The sequence below is a fragment of the Mobula hypostoma genome, chromosome 11 (genome assembly GCF_963921235.1).
Source record: "Mobula hypostoma chromosome 11, sMobHyp1.1, whole genome shotgun sequence".
NCBI lineage: Eukaryota > Metazoa > Chordata > Chondrichthyes > Myliobatiformes > Myliobatidae > Mobula > Mobula hypostoma.
The window spans coordinates 16501967-16525317 of NC_086107.1; the positions used below are offsets into that span (position 1 = coordinate 16501967).

Consider the following 23351-nt stretch of genomic DNA (forward strand, 5'->3'; position numbering starts at 1 on the left):
GCATTCCTCTTGATAGCCAGTGAGCTAAATTATACAGGGGTTTCTTGGTGTCACATTTGGTTATACGTTGCCTTCATAACATGGACTGTCATTCTTGTCTCCCGCCTGGAATTTGGTTCTTTTAACACACACAAAATGCTGGATGAATTCAGCAGGTCAGGCAGCATCCATGTATTCTTTCACCCATGTTTGGGTCAAGGTGTCACAATATGCAGAGGAAAGACAGACTCCAATGTAAATATAGTTCATTCATAATAATTCCAAAGGAACATCAGTGTCAGCTGAGCGACAACATGAGAAATAATATTCTCAAAATTACGACCCCACAATTAGTGCTAATCAGATGTCCACCTGAGTAATACAAGTTACATGGAATCCCCAAGCCTACTAAAAATAAGCATAACAAGCTGAAACAGAAAGTACCAGGAGACTGCATTACAAAGATTGGGTTGTTGAGAAAAACACAAGGAACTCCAAATGATAAACAGCAATTAACCAGTTCAGGTGCTCCAAAAAACTTGGATCCCAAGGCCCTCTGGACCCTTTGGGCACAGGCCCGAAGAACTCATTACAGAAGGTTTCCTGGAAGTATGAAGCTGAGTGGCCCTGATGAAACACACTGGTCTCCAGTGTGCACCACGTTGGTAGGTAAGTGCAGATTAATAGCACCGTCATTAACAGATACTTAAAGATAGGATGGAAAAAGATAGGGAAGTACATGTAATGCATAGTAGTTAGGACTTCTAACAAAGAAAGGCCTTGCAGATTAGAGATCTGTAGTGCATAATGCAATCATATTTCTAGCTAATGCCCTGGCAGATGTAAAACTTCATCTTCTTTAAAGAGACATATCCTTCAAGTAAAATGTTTAGATTTTATCTCAGGGATGAACTTTTGGAAGGATATGATAGCACAAGAGACATTGCACAGGAGATTCTCCAGGAATGGAGCACTTCATTCTGAGGAGATGAAAAAGCTGAGGAGAGTGTTAATAAAGTTCTACGAATTTGTCAGGGGTGTAGAAGAAGTAGATAGAAGGAAACTTCTGCCATAGTGAAGGTATCTTCAACTAAAGGACTAAAGGCAAGTGGATAAGAAGTTTAGCGGGATCTTGAGGAAGAACATTATCGCCAAGAGAGTGATTGGAATCTGGAATATATTGCCTATGTGGTTGAAGCAGAGAGTCACACAAGGTTTAAGAAAGTCTAAAGTATTGGTTACCCTGTTAGAGGAGAAATGTCATTAAGAGGGCATAGGTTTAAGCTGAGAGGAGAACGGCTGACAATGGATCTGAGGGGCAACTTCTTCACACAGAAAGTGGTCCATATATGGAACAAATTGCCAGAGGAAATAGTTGAGGCAAAATTCAAAGTTCAAAGTAAATTTATTATCTAAGTACATATATGTCACCATATACAACCCTGAGATTCATTTTCTTGCAGGCATATCTAATAAATCCATAATAGAATAATAACTGTAATAGAATCGATGAAAAACTGCACCAACTGAGCATTCAACCAATGTGCAAAAGAGAACAAATTCTGCAAATATGAAAAGAAATAAATAACAATAATAATAAATAAGCAATAAATATCAAGAGCATGAGATGAAGAGTCCTTGAAAGTGAATCCATAGGTTGTGGGAACATTTCAGTGATGGGGCAAGTGAAGTTATCCCCTTTGGTTCAAGAGCCTGATGCTTTAGGGGTAATAACTGTTCCTGAACCTGGTGGTGTGAGTTCTGAGACTCCTGTACCTTCTTCCTGTTGGCAGCAGCGAGAAGAGAGCATGACCTGTGTGGTGAGGTCCCTGATGATGGAAATTGCTTTCCTGCAACAACGCTTCATGTAGATGTGCTCAATGGAGGGGAGGGCTTTACCCGTGATAGACTGGGCTGTATTAAATACTTTTTGTAGGATTTTCCATTCAAGGGCATTGGTGTTTCCATACCAGACTGTGATGCAGGCAGGTACAATAACAGCATTTAAAAGAGACTGGGGCAGATTGGAGGGTAGGGAAGGTTTGGAGGACAATGGTCTACACAGGAGTAAAGAGGACTCACTCATAAGGGCACCTTGGATGTTAGGCTGAAGGGCTATTTTTTGTGCCATGATTCCAAACGCCTCGATGAGTACTTGACTCACCAAGGTATTCTACAGACTAAGTTCTGGCAAAGGGGATTAATACCAATGGTCAGCAGAGATATGGTGGACCAAAGGGCCTGTTTCTGGGAGTGCGTAATATGACTAACACTACGCAATTATTAAACAAGAGAATGTCTGCAGCTGGTGTAAATTCAAAGCAACACACACAAAACACTAGGCAATCTCAGCAGGACAGGCAGCATCTATGGAAATGAATAAATAGTCGATTCAGGCCCAGACTCTTCCTCAGGACTGCAAAGGAAGAGGGAAGACATTTATGTTGGAAAGCAAGTTATCTACCAGCTGATTGGTGTAGGTTTCCCATTTGTCTGGCGTCTTCTCCTCAGGTTTGAAGCTGGCCCTCCAAAAAAAAAAGCTGATAAACTTTTTTTTTGCTTTGCAAAGAGAGGGGCAATTTTATCTGACGGCGGGAACGCGGCTGCCATGGTATTGATGCATACAGGTTCCGGGGCCGCCGCACCGCCGTGCAGGTAGTCGGAGGCACGCTCGCTTTCCGTCGCCGTGGAGACGTGGGCGGTGCGCGGTGACGCACAACGCTGCACACGGCCACGGGCCGCTGGGTCGCGCGTGGAAGGAAATCGGAGGGGCTGGCGATGGAGGAGTGGCCCGATCGGGGCCGTCAGGTGAATACCGGCGCCCCTAACCCGCATTCCTGTACCATGGAGACGGGGAGCGGGGAGGGAGAAGGGGTCTGTGGGTGAACAAGGAGTGACGGACCCTTCCGGGGTGACGAGGCACTCGTGGAACAGCGAGGGTGGTGGTAAATGAAGTTAGACCCACAGCCAAGTTGTGACAGGGTGAAGCGCTGCAGGGATGGAGCGGGGAAATCTGTAAGGCCTGACGGGGCGAGAAAGGGCTGGGTTGGCAGGAAATAGAAGTAGGACGAGATCAGGGGAGTAGAGAAAGGGCGGGGGTATAGGGGTTGGTATATGGGTTAAAAGTGCTGTTGAGGGGCGATATTTTGAATGGACTATTAGGGGAGGGAACTGGCATTATTGAGGGAGCACCTTTGGAAGAGAACTGACTTTCAGGATGGGTATCGGTGGATGCTAATAGGTTTGAGAATTTTAAGTAAGAAATTAAGTATGAGGAATTGAAAGTGGTAGTTTACCATTTCTCAAACTCCGTTTGTAATCTTGGAAGCTGGCGACCAAATGTACTTCCTGCACTCACTTCCCCCTCAAGGTGTCATTTGTCCTAATTCTCAAATTACCGGCAATGATAAACAGGGGTGCAGTGCTAATTTTTTAGGTGCTGGAGCTGTTACCATTTCCTGTATCTCCCCCCCCCCCCGCCTCTATATTTCTCTCTTAGTATCTATATCTATGTCACACCCAATTTGTGTACCTGCTCATTTCATGTACTGGGCAACTTCCTTGTCAAGCACTAAACCAAGATGAAAGAAATATTTGAATTCCAGAGCTCCACAGAAATGTCATGGAACCATTTGGCCTTTCCAGTCTGTATTGAAACATTATTCCACTAGTCCCATTGACCTGCATCCAGGCCATAACCCTCCAGACCTCTCCCATCCTTGTACCTATCCAATTTATTCTTAAAACTTAAGAGTGAGCCTGCATTTACCACGTCAGATGGCAGCTCGTTCCACACTCCAACCACTCTCTGAGTGAAGAAGTTTCCCCCTAATGTTCCCCCTAAACCTTTCCCCTTTCACCCTAAAGCCATGTCCTCTCGTATTTCTCTCTCCTATTTTAAGTGGAAAGAGCCTACTCGCATTTACTCTGTCTATACCCCTCATAATTTTGTAAACCTCTATCAAATCTCCCCTCATTCTTCTACGCTTCAAGGAATAAAGTCCTAATGCTGTAACTCAACTCCTGAAGACCCAGCAACATCCTAGTAAATCTTCTCTGCACTCTTTCAATCTTACTGATATCCTTCCTATAGTTAGGTGACCAGAACTGTGCACAATACTCCAAATTTGGCCTCACCAATGTCTTGTACAACGTTCCCATAACATCCCAACTCCTATACTCAGTACTTTGATTTATGAATGCCAGAAACCACCTTTACAACCCTGTCCACCTGTGACACCACTTTCAGGGAATTATGTATCTGAACTTCCAGATCTCTTTGTTCCTCTGCACTCCTATATTTGTAAGGAGATAGCAGATATTTGTAGCAAGCACAAGGTTGTGATTGTGGGAGATTTTAATTTTCCACACATTGACTGAGAAGCCCATTCTGTAAAAGGGCTGGATGGTTTGGAGTTTGTAAAATGTGTGCAAGATAGTTTTCTGCAGCAATACATAGAGCTACCAACTAGAGAAGGGGCAGTGTTGGATCTCCTCTTAGGGAATGAGATAGGGCAGGTGACAGAGGTATGTGTTGGGGAGCACTTCGGGTCCAGTGATCACAATACCATTAGTTTCATATAATTATGCAGAAGGATAGGACTGGACCCATGGTTGAGATTTTTGATTGGAGAAAGGCTAACTTTGAGGAGATGCAAAAGGATTTAGAAGGAGTGGATTGGGACAATTTGTTTTATGGGAAGGATGTAATAGAAAAATGGAGGTCATTTAAAGGTGAAATTTTGAGGGTACAGGATTTTTATGTTCCTGTTAGGTTGAAAGGAAAGGTTAAAAGTTTGAGAGAGCCATGGTTTTCAAGGGATTTTGGAAACTTGGTTCAGAAAAAGAGAGGGCTCTACAATAAATACAGGCAGCTTGGAGTAAATGAGGTGCTCGAGGAATATAAAGAATGTAAAAAGAATCTTAAGAAAGAAATTAGAAAAACTAAAAGAAGATATGAGCAACATACATCAAAGTTGCTGGTGAACGCAGCAGGCCAAGCAGCATCTGTAGGAAGAGGTGCAGTCGACGTTTCAGGCCGAGATCCTTCGTCAGGACTAACTGAGGGAAGAGTGAGTAAGGGATTTGAAAGTTGGAGGGGGAGGGGGAGTTCCAAAATGATAGAAGAAGACAGGAGGGGGAGGGATAGAGCCGAGAGCTGGACAGGTGATAGGCAAAAGGGGATACGAGAGGATCATGGGACAGGAGGTCCGGGAAGAAAGACGGGGGTGGGGTGACCCAGAGGATGGGCAAGAGGTATATTTAGAGGGACAGAGGGAGAAAAAGGAGAGTGAGAGAAAGAATGTGTGCATAAAAATGAGTAACAGATGGGGTACGAGGGGGAGGTGGGGCCTTAGCAGAAGTTAGAGAAGTCGATGTTCATGCCATCAGGTTGGAGGCTACCCAGACGGAATATAAGGTGTTGTTCCTCCAACCGGAGTGTGGCTTCATCTTTACAGTAGAGGAGGCTGTGGATAGACATGTCAGAATGGGAATGGGATGTGGAATTAAAATGTGTGGCCACTGGGAGATCCTGCTTTCTCTGGCGGACAGAGCGTAGATGTTCAGCAAAGCGGTCTCCCAGTCTGCGTCGGGTCTCGCCAATATATAAAAGGCCACATCGGGAGCACCGGACGCAGTATATCACCCCAGTCGACTCACAGGTGAAGTGATGCCTCACCTGGAAGGACTGTTTGGGGCCCTGAATGGTGGTAAGGGAGGAAGTGTAAGGGCATGTGTAGCACTTGTTCCGCTTACACGGATAAGTGCCAGGAGGGAGATCAGTGGGGAGGGATGGGGGGGACGAATGGAGAAGGGAGTTGTGCAGGGAGCGATCCCTGCGGAATGCAGAGGGGGGGGGAGGGAACGATGTGCTTAGTGGTGGGATCCCTTTGGAGGTGGCGAAAGCTACGGAGAATAATATGTTGGACCCAGAGGCTGGTGGGGTGGTAGGTGAGGACCAGGGGAACCCTATTCCTAGTGGGGTGGCGGGAGGATGGAGTGAGAGCAGATGTACGTGAAATGGGGGAGATACGTTTAAGAGCAGAGTTGATAGTGGAGGAAGGGAAGCCCCTTTCTTTAAAAAAGGAAGACATCTCCCTCGTCCTAGAATGAAAAGCCTCATCCTGAGAGCGGATGTGGCGGAGACGGAGGAATTGCGAGAAGGGGATGGCGTTTTTGCAAGAGACAGGGTGAGAAGAGGAATAGTCCAGATAGCTGTGAGAGTCAGTAGGCTTATAGTAGACATCAGTGGATAAGCTGTCTCCAGAGACAGAGACAGAAAGATCTAGAAAGGGGAGGGAGGTGTCGGAAATGGACAAGGTAAACTTGAGGGCAGGGTGAAAGTTGGAGGCAAAGTTAATAAAGTCAACGAGTTCTGCATGCGTGCAGGAAGCAGCGCCAATGCAGTCGTTGATGTAGCGAAGGAAAAGTGGGGGACAGATATCAGAATAGGCACGGAACATAGATTGTTCCACAAACCCAACAAAAAGGCAGGCATAGCTAGGACCCATACGGGTGCCCATAGCTACACCTTTAGTTTGGAGGAAGTGGGAGCAGCCAAAGGAGAAATTATTAAGAGTAAGGACTAATTCCGCTAGACGGAGCAGAGTGGTGGTAGAGGGGAACTGATTAGGTCTGGAATCCAAAAAGAAGCGTAGAGCTTTGAGACCTTCCTGATGGGGGATGGAAGTATATCGGGATCCCACCACTAAGCACATCTTTCCCTCCCCCCCCCCCGCATTCCACAGGGATCGGGGATCGCTCCCTACACAACTCCCTTGTCCATTCGTCCCCCCCCATCCCTCCCCACTGATCTCCCTCCTTACACTTCCTCCCTTACCACCATTCAGGACCCCAAACTGTCCTTCCAGGTGAGGCATCACTTCACCTGTGAGTCGACTGGGGTGATATACTGCATCCGGTGCTCCCGATGTGGCCTTTTATATATTGGCGAGACCCGACGCAGACTGGGAGACCGCTTTGCTGAACATCTACGGTCTGTCCGCCAGAGAAAGCAGGATCTCCCAGTGGCCACACATTTTAATTCCACATCCCATTCCCATTCTGACATGTCTATCCACGGCCTCCTCTACTGTAAAGATGAAGCCACACTCCGGTTGGAGGAACAACACCTTATATTCCGTCTGGGTAGCCTCCAACCTGATGGCATGAACATCGACTTCTCTAACTTTCGCTAAGGCCCCACCTCCCCCTCGTACCCCATCTGTTACTCATTTTTATGCACACATTCTTTCTCTCACTCTCCTTTTTCTCCCTCTGTCCCTCTGAATATACCTCTTGCCCATCCTCAGGGTCACCCCCCCCTTGTCTTTCTTCCCGGACCTCCTGTCCCATGATCCTCTCGTATCCCCTTTTGCCTATCACCTGTCCAGCTCTCGGCTCTATCCCTCCCCCTCCTGTCTTCTCCTATCATTTTGGATCTCCCCCTCCCCCTCCAACTTTCAAATCCCTTACTCACTCTTCCTTCAGTTAGTCCTGACGAAGGATCTCGGCCTGAAACGTCAACCGCACCTCTTCCTACAGATGCTGCTTGGCCTGCTGCGTTCACCAGCAACTTTGATGTATGTTGCTTGAATTTCCAGCATCTGCAGAATTCCTGTTGTTTGCGAAGAAGATATGAGGCTGCTTTGGCAAGTAAAGTGAAAATAAATCCAAAGGGTTTCTACAGTTATATTAATAGCAAAAGGATAGTGAGGGATAAAATTGGTCCCTTAGAGAATCAGAGTGGACGGCTATGGGCGGAGCCAAAAAAGATGGGGGAGATTTTGAACAATTTTTTTCCTTCGGTATTCACTAAGGAGAAGGATATTGAATTGTGTAAAGTAAGGGAAACAAGTAGGGTAGTTATGGAAACTATGATGATTAAAGAAGTAGTAGTACTGGCGCTTTTAAGGAATATAAAAGTGGATAAGTCTCTGGGTCCTGACAGGATATACCTAGGACGTTGAGGGAAGTTAGTGTGGAAATAGCAGGGGCTCTGACAGAAATATTTCAAATGTTATTAGAAATGGGGATGGTGCCGGAGGATTGGCGTATTGCTCATGTTGTTCCATTGTTTAAAAAGGGTTCTAAGAGTAAACCTAGCAATTATCGGCCTGTGAGTTTGACGTCAGTGGTGGGTAAATTGATGGAAAGTATTCTTAGAGATGGTATATATAATTATCTGGATAGACAGGGTATGATTAGGAAAAGTCAACATGGATTTGTGTGTGGAAGGTCATGTTTGAAAAATCTTACTGAATTTTTTGAAGAGGTTACTAGGAAAATTGACGAGGGTAAAGCGGTGGATGTTGTCCATATGGATTTCAGTAAGGCCTTTGACAAGGTTTCACACGGAAGGTTAGTTAGGAAGGTTCAATCGTTAGGTATTAATATTGAAGTAGTAAAATGGATTCAGCAGTGGCTGGATGGGAGACGCCAGAAAGAAGTGGTGGATAACTGTTTGTCAGATTGAAGGCCGGTGTCTAGTGATTTGCCTCAGGGATCTGTACTGGGTCCAATGTTATTTGTCATATATATTAATGATCTGGATGATGGGGTGGTAAATTGGATTAGTAAGTATGCAGATGATACTAAGATAGGTGGTGGTGTGGATAATGAAGTAGGTTTTCAAAGCTTGCAGAGAGATTTAGGCCAGTTAGAAGAGTGGGCTGAAAGATGGCAGGTGGAGTTTAATGCTGATAAATGTGAGGTGCTACATTTTGGTAGGACTAATCAAAATAGGACATACATGGTAAATGGTAGGGCATTGAAGAATGCAGTAGAACAGAGGGATCTAGGAATAATGGTGCATAGTTCCCTGAAGGTGGAATCTCATGTGGATAGGGTGGTGAAGAAAGCTTTTGGTATGTTGGCCTTTATAAATCAGAGCATTGAGTATAGGAGTTGGGATGTAACGTTGAAATTGTACAAGGCATTGGTAAAGCCAAATCTGGAGTATTGTGTACAGTTCTGGTCACCGAATTATAGGAAAAATGTCAATAAAATAGAGAGAGTACAGAGGAGATTTACTAGAATGTTGCCTGGGTTTCATCTCCTAAGTTGCAGAGAAAGGTTGAACAAGTTGGGTCTTTATTCTTTGGAGCGTAGAAGGTTGAGGGGGGATTTGATAGAGGTATTTAAAATTATGAGGGGAGTAGCTAGAGTTGATGTGGATAGGCTTTTTCCATTGAGAGTGGGGGAGATTCAAACAAGAGGACATGAGTTGATAGTTAAAGGGCAAAAGTTTAGGGGTAACATGAGGGGGAACTTCTTTACTCAGAGAGTGGTAGCTATGTGGAACGAGCTTCCAGCAGAAGTGGTTGAGGCAGATTCGATATTGTCATTTAAAGTTAAATTGGATAGATATATGGACAGGAAAGGAATGGAGGGTTATGGGCTGAGTGCAGGTCGGTGAGACTAGGTGAGAGTAAGAGTTCAGCACGGACTAGAAGGGCCAAGATGGCCTGTTTCCGTGCTGTAATTGTTATATGGTTATATGTTATATATTTTCTTGGCGAACAATGCTCAAACAACGAATGCTGGAGAGAGACTGAGGATCTGTGAAATGGTGGGAGGTTACAGCAAGGTATGCTGGGACAACGGGTCGAGCAAGGAGGAATTTCACAAATACCTAAATAAAAAACAGTCACAGCTCCAGGATTTCACCAAAAATGATCAAATATCCTAAAGTTATTAGTGTATTTTCCCCACCAGCCACTACCCCTCTCCGCAACCCCCGCTTCAGTAAAATTCCCTCTATTTAATATGCGGCCGCTGTTAAATTCCCCGCTTGTTTATTTTGACTTATTTTTACAGGGGTGCCGGAGCGGTGCTCTGGTGAGCTCCAGCAGCACTGCACCCCTGATTATAAATTAGATTAGATTAGATTATGAGAACACTCAGTCCTCTTTTATTGTCACTTAGAAATGCATACGTGGATTGACACATAGAATTACAACATTATAGCCATTAGTGAAACTTGGCTACAGGAGAGGCAGGACTGGCAGGTTCTGATGTTTCAGGCGTGATAGAGGCAGAGGAATAAAGGGTGGGGGGCATTGCTGTTACAGCAGTGCTCAGGCAGGAGAGATCAGAGGGCTTGGCTACCAAGGCCATATGGGTGGAGCTGAGAAACAAGAAAGCTATGACTACATTAATGAGGTTCTATTATAGACCACCCAATAGCAAGAATTGGAGGTGCAAATCTGCAGAGAGATTGCAGACAACTGCAGGAAACATAAAGTTGTTATAGTAGGGGATTTTAATTTTCCACATATTGCTTAGGACTCCCACACTGTTAAAGGTTTAGATGGGTTAGAGTTTGTAAAATGTGTTCAGGAAAGTTTTCTAAATCAATATACAGAGATACCAACTGGAGAGATGCAATATTAGATCTCCCATTAGGAAATGAGTTAGGACAAGTGATGGAAGTGTGTGTAGGGGAAGACTTTGGTTCCAGTGATCATAACACTATTACTTTCAACTTGGTCATGGATAAAGATAGATCTGGTCCTTGGGTTGAGGTTCTAAACTGGAAAAAGGCCAAATTTGAAGAAATGAGAAAGGATCTAAAAAGTGTGGATTGGTACAGGTTGTTCTCTGACAATGATGTGATTGATAAGTGGGAGGCCTTCAAAGGAGAAATTTTGAGAGTGCAGAATTTGTATGTTCCTGTCAGGATTAAAGACAAAGTGAATAAAAATAAGGAACCTTGGTTCTCAAGGGATATTGGAACTCTGATAAAGAAGAAGAGAGAGATGTATGACATATATAGGAAACAGGGAGCAAATAAGGTGCTTGAGGAGTATAAAAAGTGCAAAAAAAAACTTAAGAAAGTAATCAGGAGGGCTAAAAGAAGACATGAGGTTGCTTTGGCAGTCAAGGTGAAGGGTAATCCAAAGAGCTTCTACAGGTATATTAAGAGCAAAAGGATAGTAAGGGATAAAATTGGTCCTCTTGAAGATCAGAGTGGTCGGCTATGTATGGAACCAAAAGGAATGGGGGAGATCTTAAATGGGTTTTTTGCATCTGTATTTACTAAGGAACTGGCATGGAGTCAATGGAAATAAGGCAAACAAGTTGTGAGGTCATGGAACCTATACAGATTGAAGAGGAGGAGGTGCTTGCTATCTTGAGGCAAATCAGAGTAGATAAATCCCCAGGACCTGACAGGGTATTCCCTCGGACCTTCAAAGAGACTTGTGTTGAAATTTCAGGGGCCCTGGCAGATATATTTAAAATGTCGGTATCTACAGGTGAGGTGCCGGAGGATTAGAGGATAGCTCATGTTGTTCTGCTGTTTAAGAAAGGCTCTAAAAGTAATCCGGGATAGTATAGGCTGGTAAGTTTGACGTCGGTAGTAGGTAAATTATTGGAAGGAGTACTAAGAGATAGGATCTACAAGTATTTGGATAGACAGGGACTTATTAGGGAGAGTCAACATAGCTTTGTGTGTTGTGGTAGGTCATGTTTAACCAATCTTTTAGAGTTTTTCGAGGAGGTTACCAGGAAAGTGGATGAAGGGAAGGCAGTGGATGTTGTCTACATGGACTTCAGTAAGGCCTTTGACAAGGTCCCGCATGGGAGGTTAGTTAGGAAGATACATTCGCTAGGTATACATGGAGAGGTTGTAAATTGGATTAGACATTGGCTCAATTGAAGAAGTCAGAGAATGGTAGTGGAGGATTGCTTCTCTGAGTGGAGGCCTGTGACTACTGGTGAGCTACAGGGATCAGTGCTGGGTCCATTGTTATTTGTCATCTATATCAATGATCTGGATGATAATGTGGTAAATTAGATCAGCAAATTTGCTGATGATACAAAGATTGGAGGTGTAGTGGACAGTGAGGAAGGCTTGCAGAGGAATTTAGGCCAGCTGGAAAAATGGGCTGAAAAATGGCAGATGGAGTTTAATACAGACAAGTGTGAGGTATTGCACTTTGGAAGAACAAACCAAGGTAGAACATACAGGGTAAGTGGTAAGGCACTGAGGAGTGCAGTAGAACAGAGGGATGTGGGAATACAGATACAGGTTTCCCCCGCCATCCGAAGGTAGAGCGTCCCTATGAAACGGTTCGTAATCCAGAATGTCGTAAAGCGAAGAAGCAATTACCATTTATTTATATGGGAAAAATTTGTGAGTGTTCGCAGACCCCAAAAATAACGTACCAAATCATGCCAAATAACACATAAAACCTAAAATAACAGTAACATATAGTAAAAGCAGGAATGATATGATAAATACACAGCCTACATAAAGTAGAAATACTTTTCCACAATCATTGCCTGCACTGTTCTCCGTAGCGAAAATCTCACGCAAGTGCTCTTGGCAGAAACATGGCGCAAGCGCTCTCGGCAGAAAATCTCATGCAAGCGTTGTTGGCAAAAACACTCTGTTCAGTAATCTTCAAGCTATGAAGCTGCCAAATCATAGCAAATAACACATAAAAATACACAGCCTATTTAAAGTAGAAATAATGTATGTACAGTGTAATATCACTTACCAGAATTGGGAAGACAGTGCAGAGCACACTGAGGATGGTGTGTTAGGCTGAGTCGTCGGAGGTTGGGGTGGTGCAGTGGCCCCCAACCTCCAGGACATGGACCGATCCCGATCTGCGAAGCATGCAGGGGTACAGCGGTAGCCGGGATGCACCCAGCACATCTTTAAGAAAAAAGCCGAAATAAACAAGCTAATTAATTAGGTGCTGCCCAGCACATAATTGTCGGCCCAGATCAGAGGCGGTTGCCGATTACATTGCCTCTGATCTGGGCCATCAATTACGTGCCGGGCAGCGCCTAATTAATCAGCATGTTTATTTTGGCTTTTTTCTTAAAGATGTGCTGTGTGCCTCCGGGCTACCGCTGCGTTCTCCGCGAATTGGTATCTGTCCGGGGCCCAGGTGTTGGGGTGGTGGGGCACTGGGGTGTCATCTCATCATCGTCTGTTTCCATTAGAGCAGGCAGCTCATCTCCTCCTATGACTGCCTGCCTCGATGTTGAAGGTCGAGGTTCGTCGTCTGCTGTGGCTAATGTGGAAGGCTTGAAAACGACAGTATGCTTGACTGCTAGCCTCGCGCATTTTTCTATCATACAGTTCTTTGTAAGCACTCAAACCATCTTGCAAATATGCCCTAAACTGACGTACCCTTTCAAAATTAAAGTCGTACTTCATTATTGCAGCGAAAATCTCACGCAGTTGCTTCACGTTCAGTTCCTGGACAACTTCACTTTCGGTCTGTTTGCTACTGCATTTGGGGATTGTTATCCTTTCCTCTTCCAATTGCATCAGCTCTTCATCTATCAGTTCTTGGTCATGGGATGTCAAAACCTCTTCAACATCATCTTCGTCAACTTCCACAAGCCAAACTCACTTTGTCCTTACTTCGTTCACCACGATCAAAACGCTTAATTATGTCTAGTTTTACGCTAAGTGTAACACCCTTACGAGCTCTTTCAGGCTTTTCTGATACCTTAGAACTCATCTTGCTAACGGCTGCTCACAGGCATGTGTTTAAGCAATGCTGGCTGGAATGCAGTTCCGAATCCTAGGGAGAGCGGCTGCTCAGGGCGCACGCTGCTTTTTGTTCGCGCACTGCCTTTTTTTGTAACAGTGAAAACACCTTCTGTTAGCGAAAACAGGTAACTAATGTAGGTCTTTCGTAACAGTGAGGTTTCGTAAAGCAAACGTTCGAATAGCGGGGGACACCTGTAGTCTGATTCAGGGGGGAAAATGATCGTCTTAAGGAAGAGTAAAAGATAGAGAAGCCTTGAGTTCTGTAACATCAGTGCTCAGGTGGGAAAGCCAACAAAATGGTCGCACGTGCACAGTTGGAAAATTGGTTAAGGTGACCATTGTCATTCTGGAGGAGGAGGAGAAGATGGCTACGTGACGCAGCGCGCGTGGCCTCTCCGGTGATGATATCTGTTATCTGTCAAGTAGGATGCCGTGCACAATTCTGATTTGATGAAGGCAGACGTGACAGCACGGAGGAGCATCTGGTGAAACTTCTGAAACGCTTATTTTGCTGCCGCTGCTACTGTGTGATCCGAAATCTCCAGGGGGAAAGGCCCTGAATCCTCGGCTTTTGTAACAGTGAGGTTTCGTAAAGTGAACGTTCGAAAAGCAGAGGACACCTGCACAAAATTCCCTTAAAGTGGCGTCACAGGTAGATAGGGTCGTAAAGAGAGCTTTTGGTACATTGGCCTTTATAAATCAAAGTATTGAGTATAAGAGTTGGAATGTTATGGTGAGGTTGTATAAGGCATTGGTGAGGCCAAATTTGGAGTATTGTGTGCAGTTTTGGTCACCAAATTACAGGAAGGATGTTAATAAACGTTGGAAGAGTGCAGAGGTTTACAAGGATGTTGCCGGGACTTGAGAAACTCAGTTACAGAGAAAGGTTGAATAGGTTAGGACTTTATTCCCTGGAGCGTAGAAGAATGAGGGGAGATTTGATAGAGGTATATAAAATTATGATAGGTATAGATAGAGTGAATGCAAGCAGGCTTTTTCCACTGAGGCAAGGGGAGAAAAAAACCAGAGGACATGGGTTAAGGGTGAAGGGGGAAAAGTTTAAAGGGAACATTGGGGGGGCTTTTTCACACAGAGTGGTGGGAGTGTGGAATGAGCTGCCAGATGAAGTGGTAAATGCGGGCTCACTTTTAACATTTAAGAAAAACTTGGACAGGTATATGGATGAGAGGTGTATGGAGGGATATGGTCTGTGTGCAGGTCAGTGGGACTAGGCAGAAAAACGGTTCGGCACAGCCAAGGAAGGCCAAAAGGCATGTTTCTGTGCTGTAATGTTCTATGGTTCTATTAAATAAATAAGCAATAAATAATTGAGAATATGAGATAAAAAGTCCCTGAAAGTGAGTCCATCGGATACAGGAACATTTCAATGATTGGGCAAGTGAAGTTATTCCCTTTGGTTCAAGTGCCTGATGGTTGAGGGGTGGTGCAAGTCCTGAGGCTCTTATACCTTCTTCCTAATGGCAGCTGCGAGAAGAGTGCATGTCCTGAATGGGGGTCCCTGATCATGGATGCTATTTTCCTGCGACAACAATTCAGAAAGGTACATCTTTGTTTGAGTGAATTATGGATTGTACTGGAGTTGGGCAATTGTTTAAACTACATGGTTGATAGGTTAAGAAGGAAAATTAAAGAGACAGAAAAAGCAAGAACATAAAAGGTGTAAAATGTGAAGGAAATGTTGTTCAAGTCAGGTTATCAGAAGTCAGCGTGGGAAAGAGAATTAAAGTTCAGGTGCCAAAAGCCTATGGTTGTACCGTGAACTTAGCTCATATATTCAGAACCACACACACAGAATTCTGGAGGAACTCAGCAGGCCAGGCAGCATCTATGGAAAAGAATAAACAATCAACATTGGTCTCAGCCCAAACGCCAACTCTTTACTCTTTTCCATAGATGCTGCCTGGCCTGCTGAGTTCCTCTAGCTTTAGTGTGTTGCTTGGATTTCTGCCATCTGCAGATTTTCTCTTGTTTGTTATATGATCAGGAAATCAGTCACCCATCTGCATATGTTTTCTTCTTAGAAGAGACTGAATGTAGTCCACATCATGTCCTTTTACCTCATATATTTTATCCCCATGGCAACTCTGGCGTCACCTTGTCACCTCCTCTTCCTGGTCTCCATCCCATTTCCCTGTTGTGACAAAGAGTCATTGACCTGAAATGTTAATTCCCTTTTTCTCTCAAAAGACCTACTGAGCATTTCCAATATATTCTGTTTTCTGCCTTGAGAATTAGTTTCAGATTTAAACGTATTTCCTACTGAAACTAGTAGATCAGATTTTTGTGAACTCTGTATGGGAGGCCAGTCCTCCAATACTAGTCCCAGATTAGTTACTCTTTGTTATATTTGTAACAATGGATAACCATATGACAGTTGAGTGGTACAGAACTGGGGTATTTTAGTTACTTTGTAATTTTAGCTTCAATCCCTTTAAATTTAATTATAATAAGGCCATGTGTTGCTGGATTCTGGATTTCTTGACAGAGAGACCACAGTCAGTCCGTGTTGGCAGGAACATCTCTGACTCCATCACACTGAGCACTGGATCCCCACAAGGCTGTGTGCTTAGCCCACTGCTAACACATAACTGTGCAGCCAGATTCAAGGAGAACCTGATCATTAAATTTGCACAGTGGTGGGGCTCATCAGCAAGAATGATGAAACTATGTACAGGGAGGAGGTCAAACACCTAGAGAGCTGGTGCAGGGATAACAACTTGATGCTTAATGTCACCAAAACCAAGGAGATGATCGTCGATTTCAGATGGTCTCAGCCTGAGCACACACACCCCTCAGCATCAGCAGCTCCACAGTGGAGAGAGTGGAAAACATCAAGTTCCTTGGGTGCAGATCTCGGACAATCTCACCTGGTCCAGGAACACCACTGGGATTGTGAAACGGGCCCAGCAGAGATTGCACTTTCTGAGGAAGCTTAAACAAGCATCACTCCCCACTAACATCTTAACTACATTCTACAGAGGCGTGGTTGAGAGTGTGCTGACCTTTTGCATCACAACCTGGTACTCCAGCTGCACTGCTGTCGACAAAAAAGCTTTGCAGAGGGTGGTTAGGGGAGCAGAGAAGGTTATTGGGGTCTCCCTACCTTCTGTCCAAGACCTCTTTCAGAGTCGATGCCTCCAGAAGACATGGTACATCATTAAAGACCCTTCACACCCTCTCCGTGAACTGTTTGTTCTTCTGCCATCAGGCAAACGTTACAGGAGCATCAAAACTGAAACCACAAGGCTACTAAACAGCTTCCTCCCACAGGCAGTCAGACTGCTAAATAGCTGCTCTACCTGACTCTGCTTTTGGACACTTTTAACTTGCACTGGACACTTAATAACTGATTTAACTGACATGTGTTGTGTTTTACTACTTATTGTTATGTTTATTATTTAGCATTGCATTTGTTATGTTATGATTGCACTGCCCCTGAGGAACGCCGTCTCATTCTGCCCTGCAGAGCTGATGTATGGTTAGAATGACAATAAAGTTTTTTGAATCTTGAATCTTGAATCTTTAATCTAATATGTATGTGTTATTTGTTTGTTCATCATGTGCTGTGTCATATGACATAGGTGATCATGGTCTTTCCATGACCCTGATTGTTGTTAGCAATTTTTTCTACAGAAGGGTTTGTCATTGCCTTCTTCTGGACAGTTTCTTCACAAGATGGGTGACCCCAGCCATTATCAATACTCTTCAGAGAGCTGCTGATTCAACCATCTACCACCTGCTCCCATAGCTTCACATGATCCTGATTGGTTGGGGGGGGCGGGGGGGGGGAGAGTAGTGCTAAGCAGAGTGACCTGCAGGCTAGTAGAGGGAAGGAGTACCTTACACTTCCTTTGGTAGAGACATAGCAATTGGTGACGGTTGATAGATGATCTGGGTCTTCTTGGAATTGATGGTGAGTCCAAGTTTCGTGTATGCATAGAATAGAATAGAATAGTACGGATAGAACCATCATTTCAACTTGGCGAAACAACCCTAGAAAATGTGGACCACTTTCTGTATCTTGGAAGTCACCTCTCCTCCAATGTCGACCTTAATGACGAGATTCAACATTGTCTTAAATGCACTGGAACAGCTTTTGGACATCTCCAAACAAGAGTCTTTCATGACCGTGACATTCGAACAGACTCCGAAATGTTAGTGCACAAAGCAGTGGTAATCCCAGTGCTCCTGTATGCATCAGAAACCTGGACAACATACCGACGACATCTGAAGGCACTTGAAAAGTTCCATCAACGCTGTCTTCGAAACATCTTAAATATCAGCTGGGAAGATAGAAGAACCAACATCAGTGTGCTAAGTGAAGCAAAAACAACAAGCATTGAAGCCTACATCATCAGGAACCAACTAAGATGGAGCAGTCATGTTGTTCGGATGAAAGATGAACGTCTGCCAAAACAAATCTTCTACTACTCCCAGCTTAAAGAAGGCAAATGTAAAAGAGGCGGACAAGAGAAGAGATTCAAAGACGTCTTAAAAGCCAACATGAAGAAATGTAACATTGACATCAACAATTGGGAAACCAATGCCAAGGACAGGAAACTCTGGCAAACCATCATCCGAGAAGGAACAGCAACTTTCGAAGCCAACAGATGTGCAGAATTAGAAGAAAAGAGAAGAAAATGGAAAGAGAGGCAGCAACAACCACAGCCCAATCTGCCATCTGGAACTACCTGTCCTGAATGCGGAAGAACTTTCAAAGCCAAGATTGGACTCATAAGCCACTTGAGAGCCCAGAAGTAGATCAACAGAATGAAGACCATCATCCTCGACCTCGAGGGATAGCCACAACGACAACGAGAGACATAGCTCCACCACCAACCCAGTGACTGTATTGAGGTGTATAAAATCATGAGGGGCATAGAAAGGGTGAATGCAGACAGTCCTTTGCCCAGGAGGTTTTGTTTTCTTTGTTCTAATTGTGATTGTAATGCCCTGGTTCAGAGTTCTACTGCTATGCTGTCGGTATTTCATTTTAGTAGGTTTCTGCAAAAGCAGTGTGTCCTGCTGGTAGAACGTTTTGGTTTCGGCTAAAGGTAAGAAACCTGTTCTTTAAATTAGGAATGTTGTCTCAGCCAATCAGGATGTTGGGATCTGGAGACAGTTCTAGAGAAAGTGAGGCAGAGAGAGTTTTCTGAAGGACAGTGGTCTGGTTTGGGTTCTTCTGGCAGGAGCTGCGGAGTGGGACAGAAGGGAAGATGCCGCAGAATGCCGTTGGAAGGAAAGTCCCTGTTGCAGGAAGTGCTTTGTGTAGACGAATGGCTCCAAGGAGGAAAGGCAACACTCCTGAGAGAGAGAGCCAGTTTGCTTGAGATGTTCTTCAAAGAGAGTTTGAAAATGTGGCAGGTGTGTTGCGCAGACTATGTGTCCAGCGTATGAGTAAAAGATACACCCCCGAATACTCCAGTATGAGCTCCAATGGTTTTGTGCATTTTGGGCTGGTTTAACTGTTATGGGCCCTTTTGTTTATATTTTCCTTATAGTTTTATGCAATGTACAACTTTGTAGGGACTCCTTAATTTCATTAGACAGAATTCGCCCAGACTGTTAAGGGTTAATTTCGCAGTGTATATGTTTTGGGGGTGGGTTTTTTCTTTTTTATATATGTGTGTGTGTATGTATGTATATATATGTGTGTGTGTATGTATATATGTGTGTGTGTGTATGTATATGTGTGTGTGTGTGTGTGTGTATGTATATATGTGTGTGTGTGTGTGTGTGTGTATATATGTGTGTGTGTGTGTGTGTATATATGTGTGTGTGTGTATATATATGTGTGTGTGTGTATACATATGTATGTGTGTGTGTGTATACATATGTATGTATGTGTGTGTGTATACATATGTATGTATATGTGTGTGTGTATACATATGTATGTATATGTGTGTGTGTATACATATGTATGTATATGTGTGTGTGTATACATATGTATGTATATGTGTGTGTATATATGTATATATGTGTGTGTGTGTATACACACACACACACACACACACACACCCGACATCACCATTTGTTGGCGGTTTCAATAAAGTAATAAGTATTTCAACTTCTGTCAATTTTAGTCGATACTCCTACAACCTGTTATTTCTTGCCGACGTATAATTGTGTATGGAGAAACTTTACACAGCATTCGCTCAAATCGAAGTTCCATTAATTGGAACATCTCAACTTTTCTGTTTGGTTAAACCCCAAATCACACCAACCCTAGATGCATATTGTTTATAAAGGTGGCCTTCTCATCACTTGGTACCGTGGCTGTTAGCGGAGTTAGCTCTCGAGCCAAGTTTGCATACAACCCCAATGAAAGGATTATATGTTATATTTTGAATAATTCATATTTTTCTTGTGAATATTGTGCCAGTTATGTTATGTGCCTTGATGATGTTGTAAGTATGTTTTCCATTGCAGCTGTACATACATGCTCTTGTGCACATGACAATAAACTTAACATTGACTTTGGAAAGAGAACCAAAAATTGGATGGTATATGTTTAAGGTGAGAGGGTAAGGTTCAGGGGAGATCTGAGGGGAAAATTTTCACACAAGGGAGAGATGTATATATGGAATGAGCTACCAAAGACAGTTGTTTAGGCAGGTACAATGATAAAATTTATGACATTTGGATAACTACAGGGATTGGATAGGAATATGGGTCAAATTAGGACAAACGGGGCTAGCAAAGGTGGGCTCCTTATTCAGTATTCATTAATACTTTCACAAAAATACGCATTTATATGCTTGTGCATTTTTGTTATTTCCTGAATTTAGATGTGCATCTGTGCTGAGAGTCTCAGAACAGATATAATGGAGGTCTGATGAAATATCACTGACCCGAAGTGTTCACACTCTCTCTCCACAGCTGTTTCTTAAACCTGCAGGTATTTCTAGAGTTTTTCAGTTTTTGGTTTTGGAAGAAAATTACATGAATATTCCTGGAAGATGGAATAGGTCAATTTGACAATTTTTTGTAGTTTTTAGGAGGTGTAATTTACTTGGCATAGAAAGAGTTTCTTTCTTTTTTTTTCAACAAATAATAGCCTGGCAGAGGCAAATAATATTTTGGCTCCCTACAAATGCAATATTGCACCCAACAGTACCAGGTTATTACACTGCTGTGTTAAAATGTTTGTCTTATCTTGACACAAGTTTGGAGTAGCATTGAGGAAGCAGGGAATCTGCAGAAGAACTTAGATTCATAGAATGGGCCAAGCGGTAGATGGAATATCATGCAATGAAGTGTGTTGTCATGCACTTTGGTCAAAGGAATAAAGGCATATACTGACATTGGAGAGGGTCCAGAGGAGGTTCACAGGAATGATCCCGGGAATGAATGGATTAAAGTATGAGGAGTGTTTAATTGCTCTGGGTCTGTACTCACTGCATTTTTGAAGAATGAGGGGGAATCCAATTGAAACCTATTGATTATTGAAAGGTCAAGGTAGAGTGAATGTGGAGAGGATGTTTCTAATAGTACAAAAGTCTAGGAACAGAGTATACATCAGCAGAATAGAAGGACGTCCCTTTAGAGCAGAAGTAAGCTGGAATTTCTTTAACCAGAAGCTGGTGAATCCTGGTATTCATCGCCATAGATGGCTGTGGAGGCTAAGTCATTGGGTATATTTAAAATGGAGGTTGATAGGTTCTTGATTAGTAAAGGCACCAAACATTATGGGAAGAAGGCAGGAGAATGGTGTAGAGAGGGATAAGAAATCAGCCATGATGGAATGGCAAAGCAAACTCAATGGGTTGAATGACCTAATTTTGCATAATTAAACTGTTAACGTTTTTTTGCAGTGTCAAGTCAGTTGTCCTCATGGATATCATGGAACTCAAAAACACCAGGAGGAGTATAACAATTCAAGTCAAAGCAAGAGCCCTGATAAACATCACGGTGATCTTACCTTCATGGATGACTATAGTAACTGGGATATTGTAAGAGCCACACAGTAAGTTTAGCGGGAATTGCTTTTGCCTGTTATGTATCAATTTGAGTTGTCTGGGCTGCAATGGTGCTGAAATTTTTTTGCCCTTTTCAGCAAAACAAAAACAGAAGCTTCAAATGATTTTGCATGTCTTAAAAATCAAATAAAGAGGTTCTTTGAATGTTCCATCTTTGTTGAATCAAGGTTGAAACTGGATAATATGCTATTGTAGAGAGGGGTGATTAAGGTGAGGATATGAATGAAATGTGAAGTAGCAGAAAGTTATTTTATGTAATTTATGACACTACATGATCAGCTGGATATTTCCAGCATCCGAAGTATTTTGCTTTTGTATTCTTTTTAAATACAGTGGGTTCCAGTTAATTGGACACATCAGGACCAGTACATTTCGGCCCAATTAAGCAGCTGCCCCTTTATCCATATTTCATGGAACTAGCTGAAAAGTTATAAAAAAGATAAACTGCTGTTTAACTGAGTAACAAATTATGTATTTAAATGAGATACTTTACAAATTGGAACACTACTACAGTACTATAAAACTGTGGATTAGTTCCTAATAGTTATCAGTGGAGGAATTCATTCGGTGTACTCTGCCATGTTCTTTTGATTGACTGTAAATGAACATAGTATAAAATAGTATCATAATCCAACAATAAATTTTCTGGCATCCTGTGTAGTCACTAATTTTTCGACAGGTGTCCAATCTTTTGAAGATATCTTAGCAAAGGTCTGAAATCTTTAAAGTTAAAATAAAAAAAAACAAGATGATCAAGCACGACTGCTTTTTGAATTGGTATCCGGTGATGGAAATGGATAACAATATCAGCAGGTGCAACTAACATTATTTAAAAATTGTTTGCTCTAAACACGGTATAGTGTCTAACAGCCACACAAGTACACGCAACTGATGCTAGTTAGAAACTGTTCAGCAGCAGTCTCCTGTCCCAATTAAGCAGCAGTGTCCAAAATAAATGAAGGGACTCCTCTCTATTTTCTCGATTAGTTTCTGTTCCTTAAGAATTGTCCCAATTGACCAATGGCCCAATTCACTGAAATCCACTGTATTTCCTTTTATTTATTATTCATTTTACTTTTTGAATATAATATGGAATTTTTTGCATAATATAGTTATTGTTTGCTTAATATAGTATTGCATAAATATCGATTAAATTAACATTCCTGGCATTTTCTATTCATTATCACCGAAGTCTTCACCAGCAGAAACATGGCTACAGGACAACATCCCATGCACCATCAATCTACAGGCCATGACGCTCAGGGACTTGGGCTATATTATTTTTTTGTGACTATGTTTTTCTGCTTTTGTATATAGTTGGCTTGGGACCTTGTCTGTCCAAACCAGCAGTCGTGTACAGGCAGTTCTGCTATAATGTGGAAGTTGAGTTCCAAAGAAACCTTGGTTTATGGAAAATGTAATTGTACAAACAGGAAGAAGGACACACAAGTGATTGCAGATGCTGGAATCCTGAGCAACAAACAATCTGCTCGAAGAACTCTAGCAAGTCAAGCAGCATCTGTGGCAGGGAAGGAATTGTTGAATCAGAGCTGAGGCAGAGTTTCAACCCAAACTGTCGACAATTCTTCTCCTATCATTTCAGGTCTCCCCCTCCCCCTCTCAAATCTCTTACTATCTCTTCTTTCAGTTAGTCCTGACGAAGGGTCCCGGCCTGAAACATCGACTGTACCTCTTCCTATAGATGCTGCCTGGCCTGCTGCGTTCACCAGCATTTTTTGTATGTGTTGCGGTCCATGTAATATAGTGTTCCCTAATTCATCAAATGTGTCATATGCAATTCACTTAATAGAAACATGTTATAGCAGAGTTACCTGTATTCTAACCTTGCAGCA

General features: G+C 43.0%; 1 protein-coding gene across 1 annotated transcript in view; it reads left to right on the forward strand.

Annotated features, from left to right (window-relative positions):
- The first annotated feature begins 2656 nt into the window (after nt 1–2656).
- The window catches only part of zdhhc13 (zinc finger DHHC-type palmitoyltransferase 13), a 63285-nt gene continuing 42590 nt past the window's right edge, over nt 2657–23351 (forward strand). The window contains exons 1-2 of the mRNA XM_063061709.1: nt 2657–2787; nt 21334–21485. Coding sequence (XP_062917779.1) covers nt 2758–2787; nt 21334–21485 — 182 coding nt within the window. The 5' untranslated portion in view covers nt 2657–2757. The remainder of the gene's footprint in view (nt 2788–21333; nt 21486–23351) is intronic.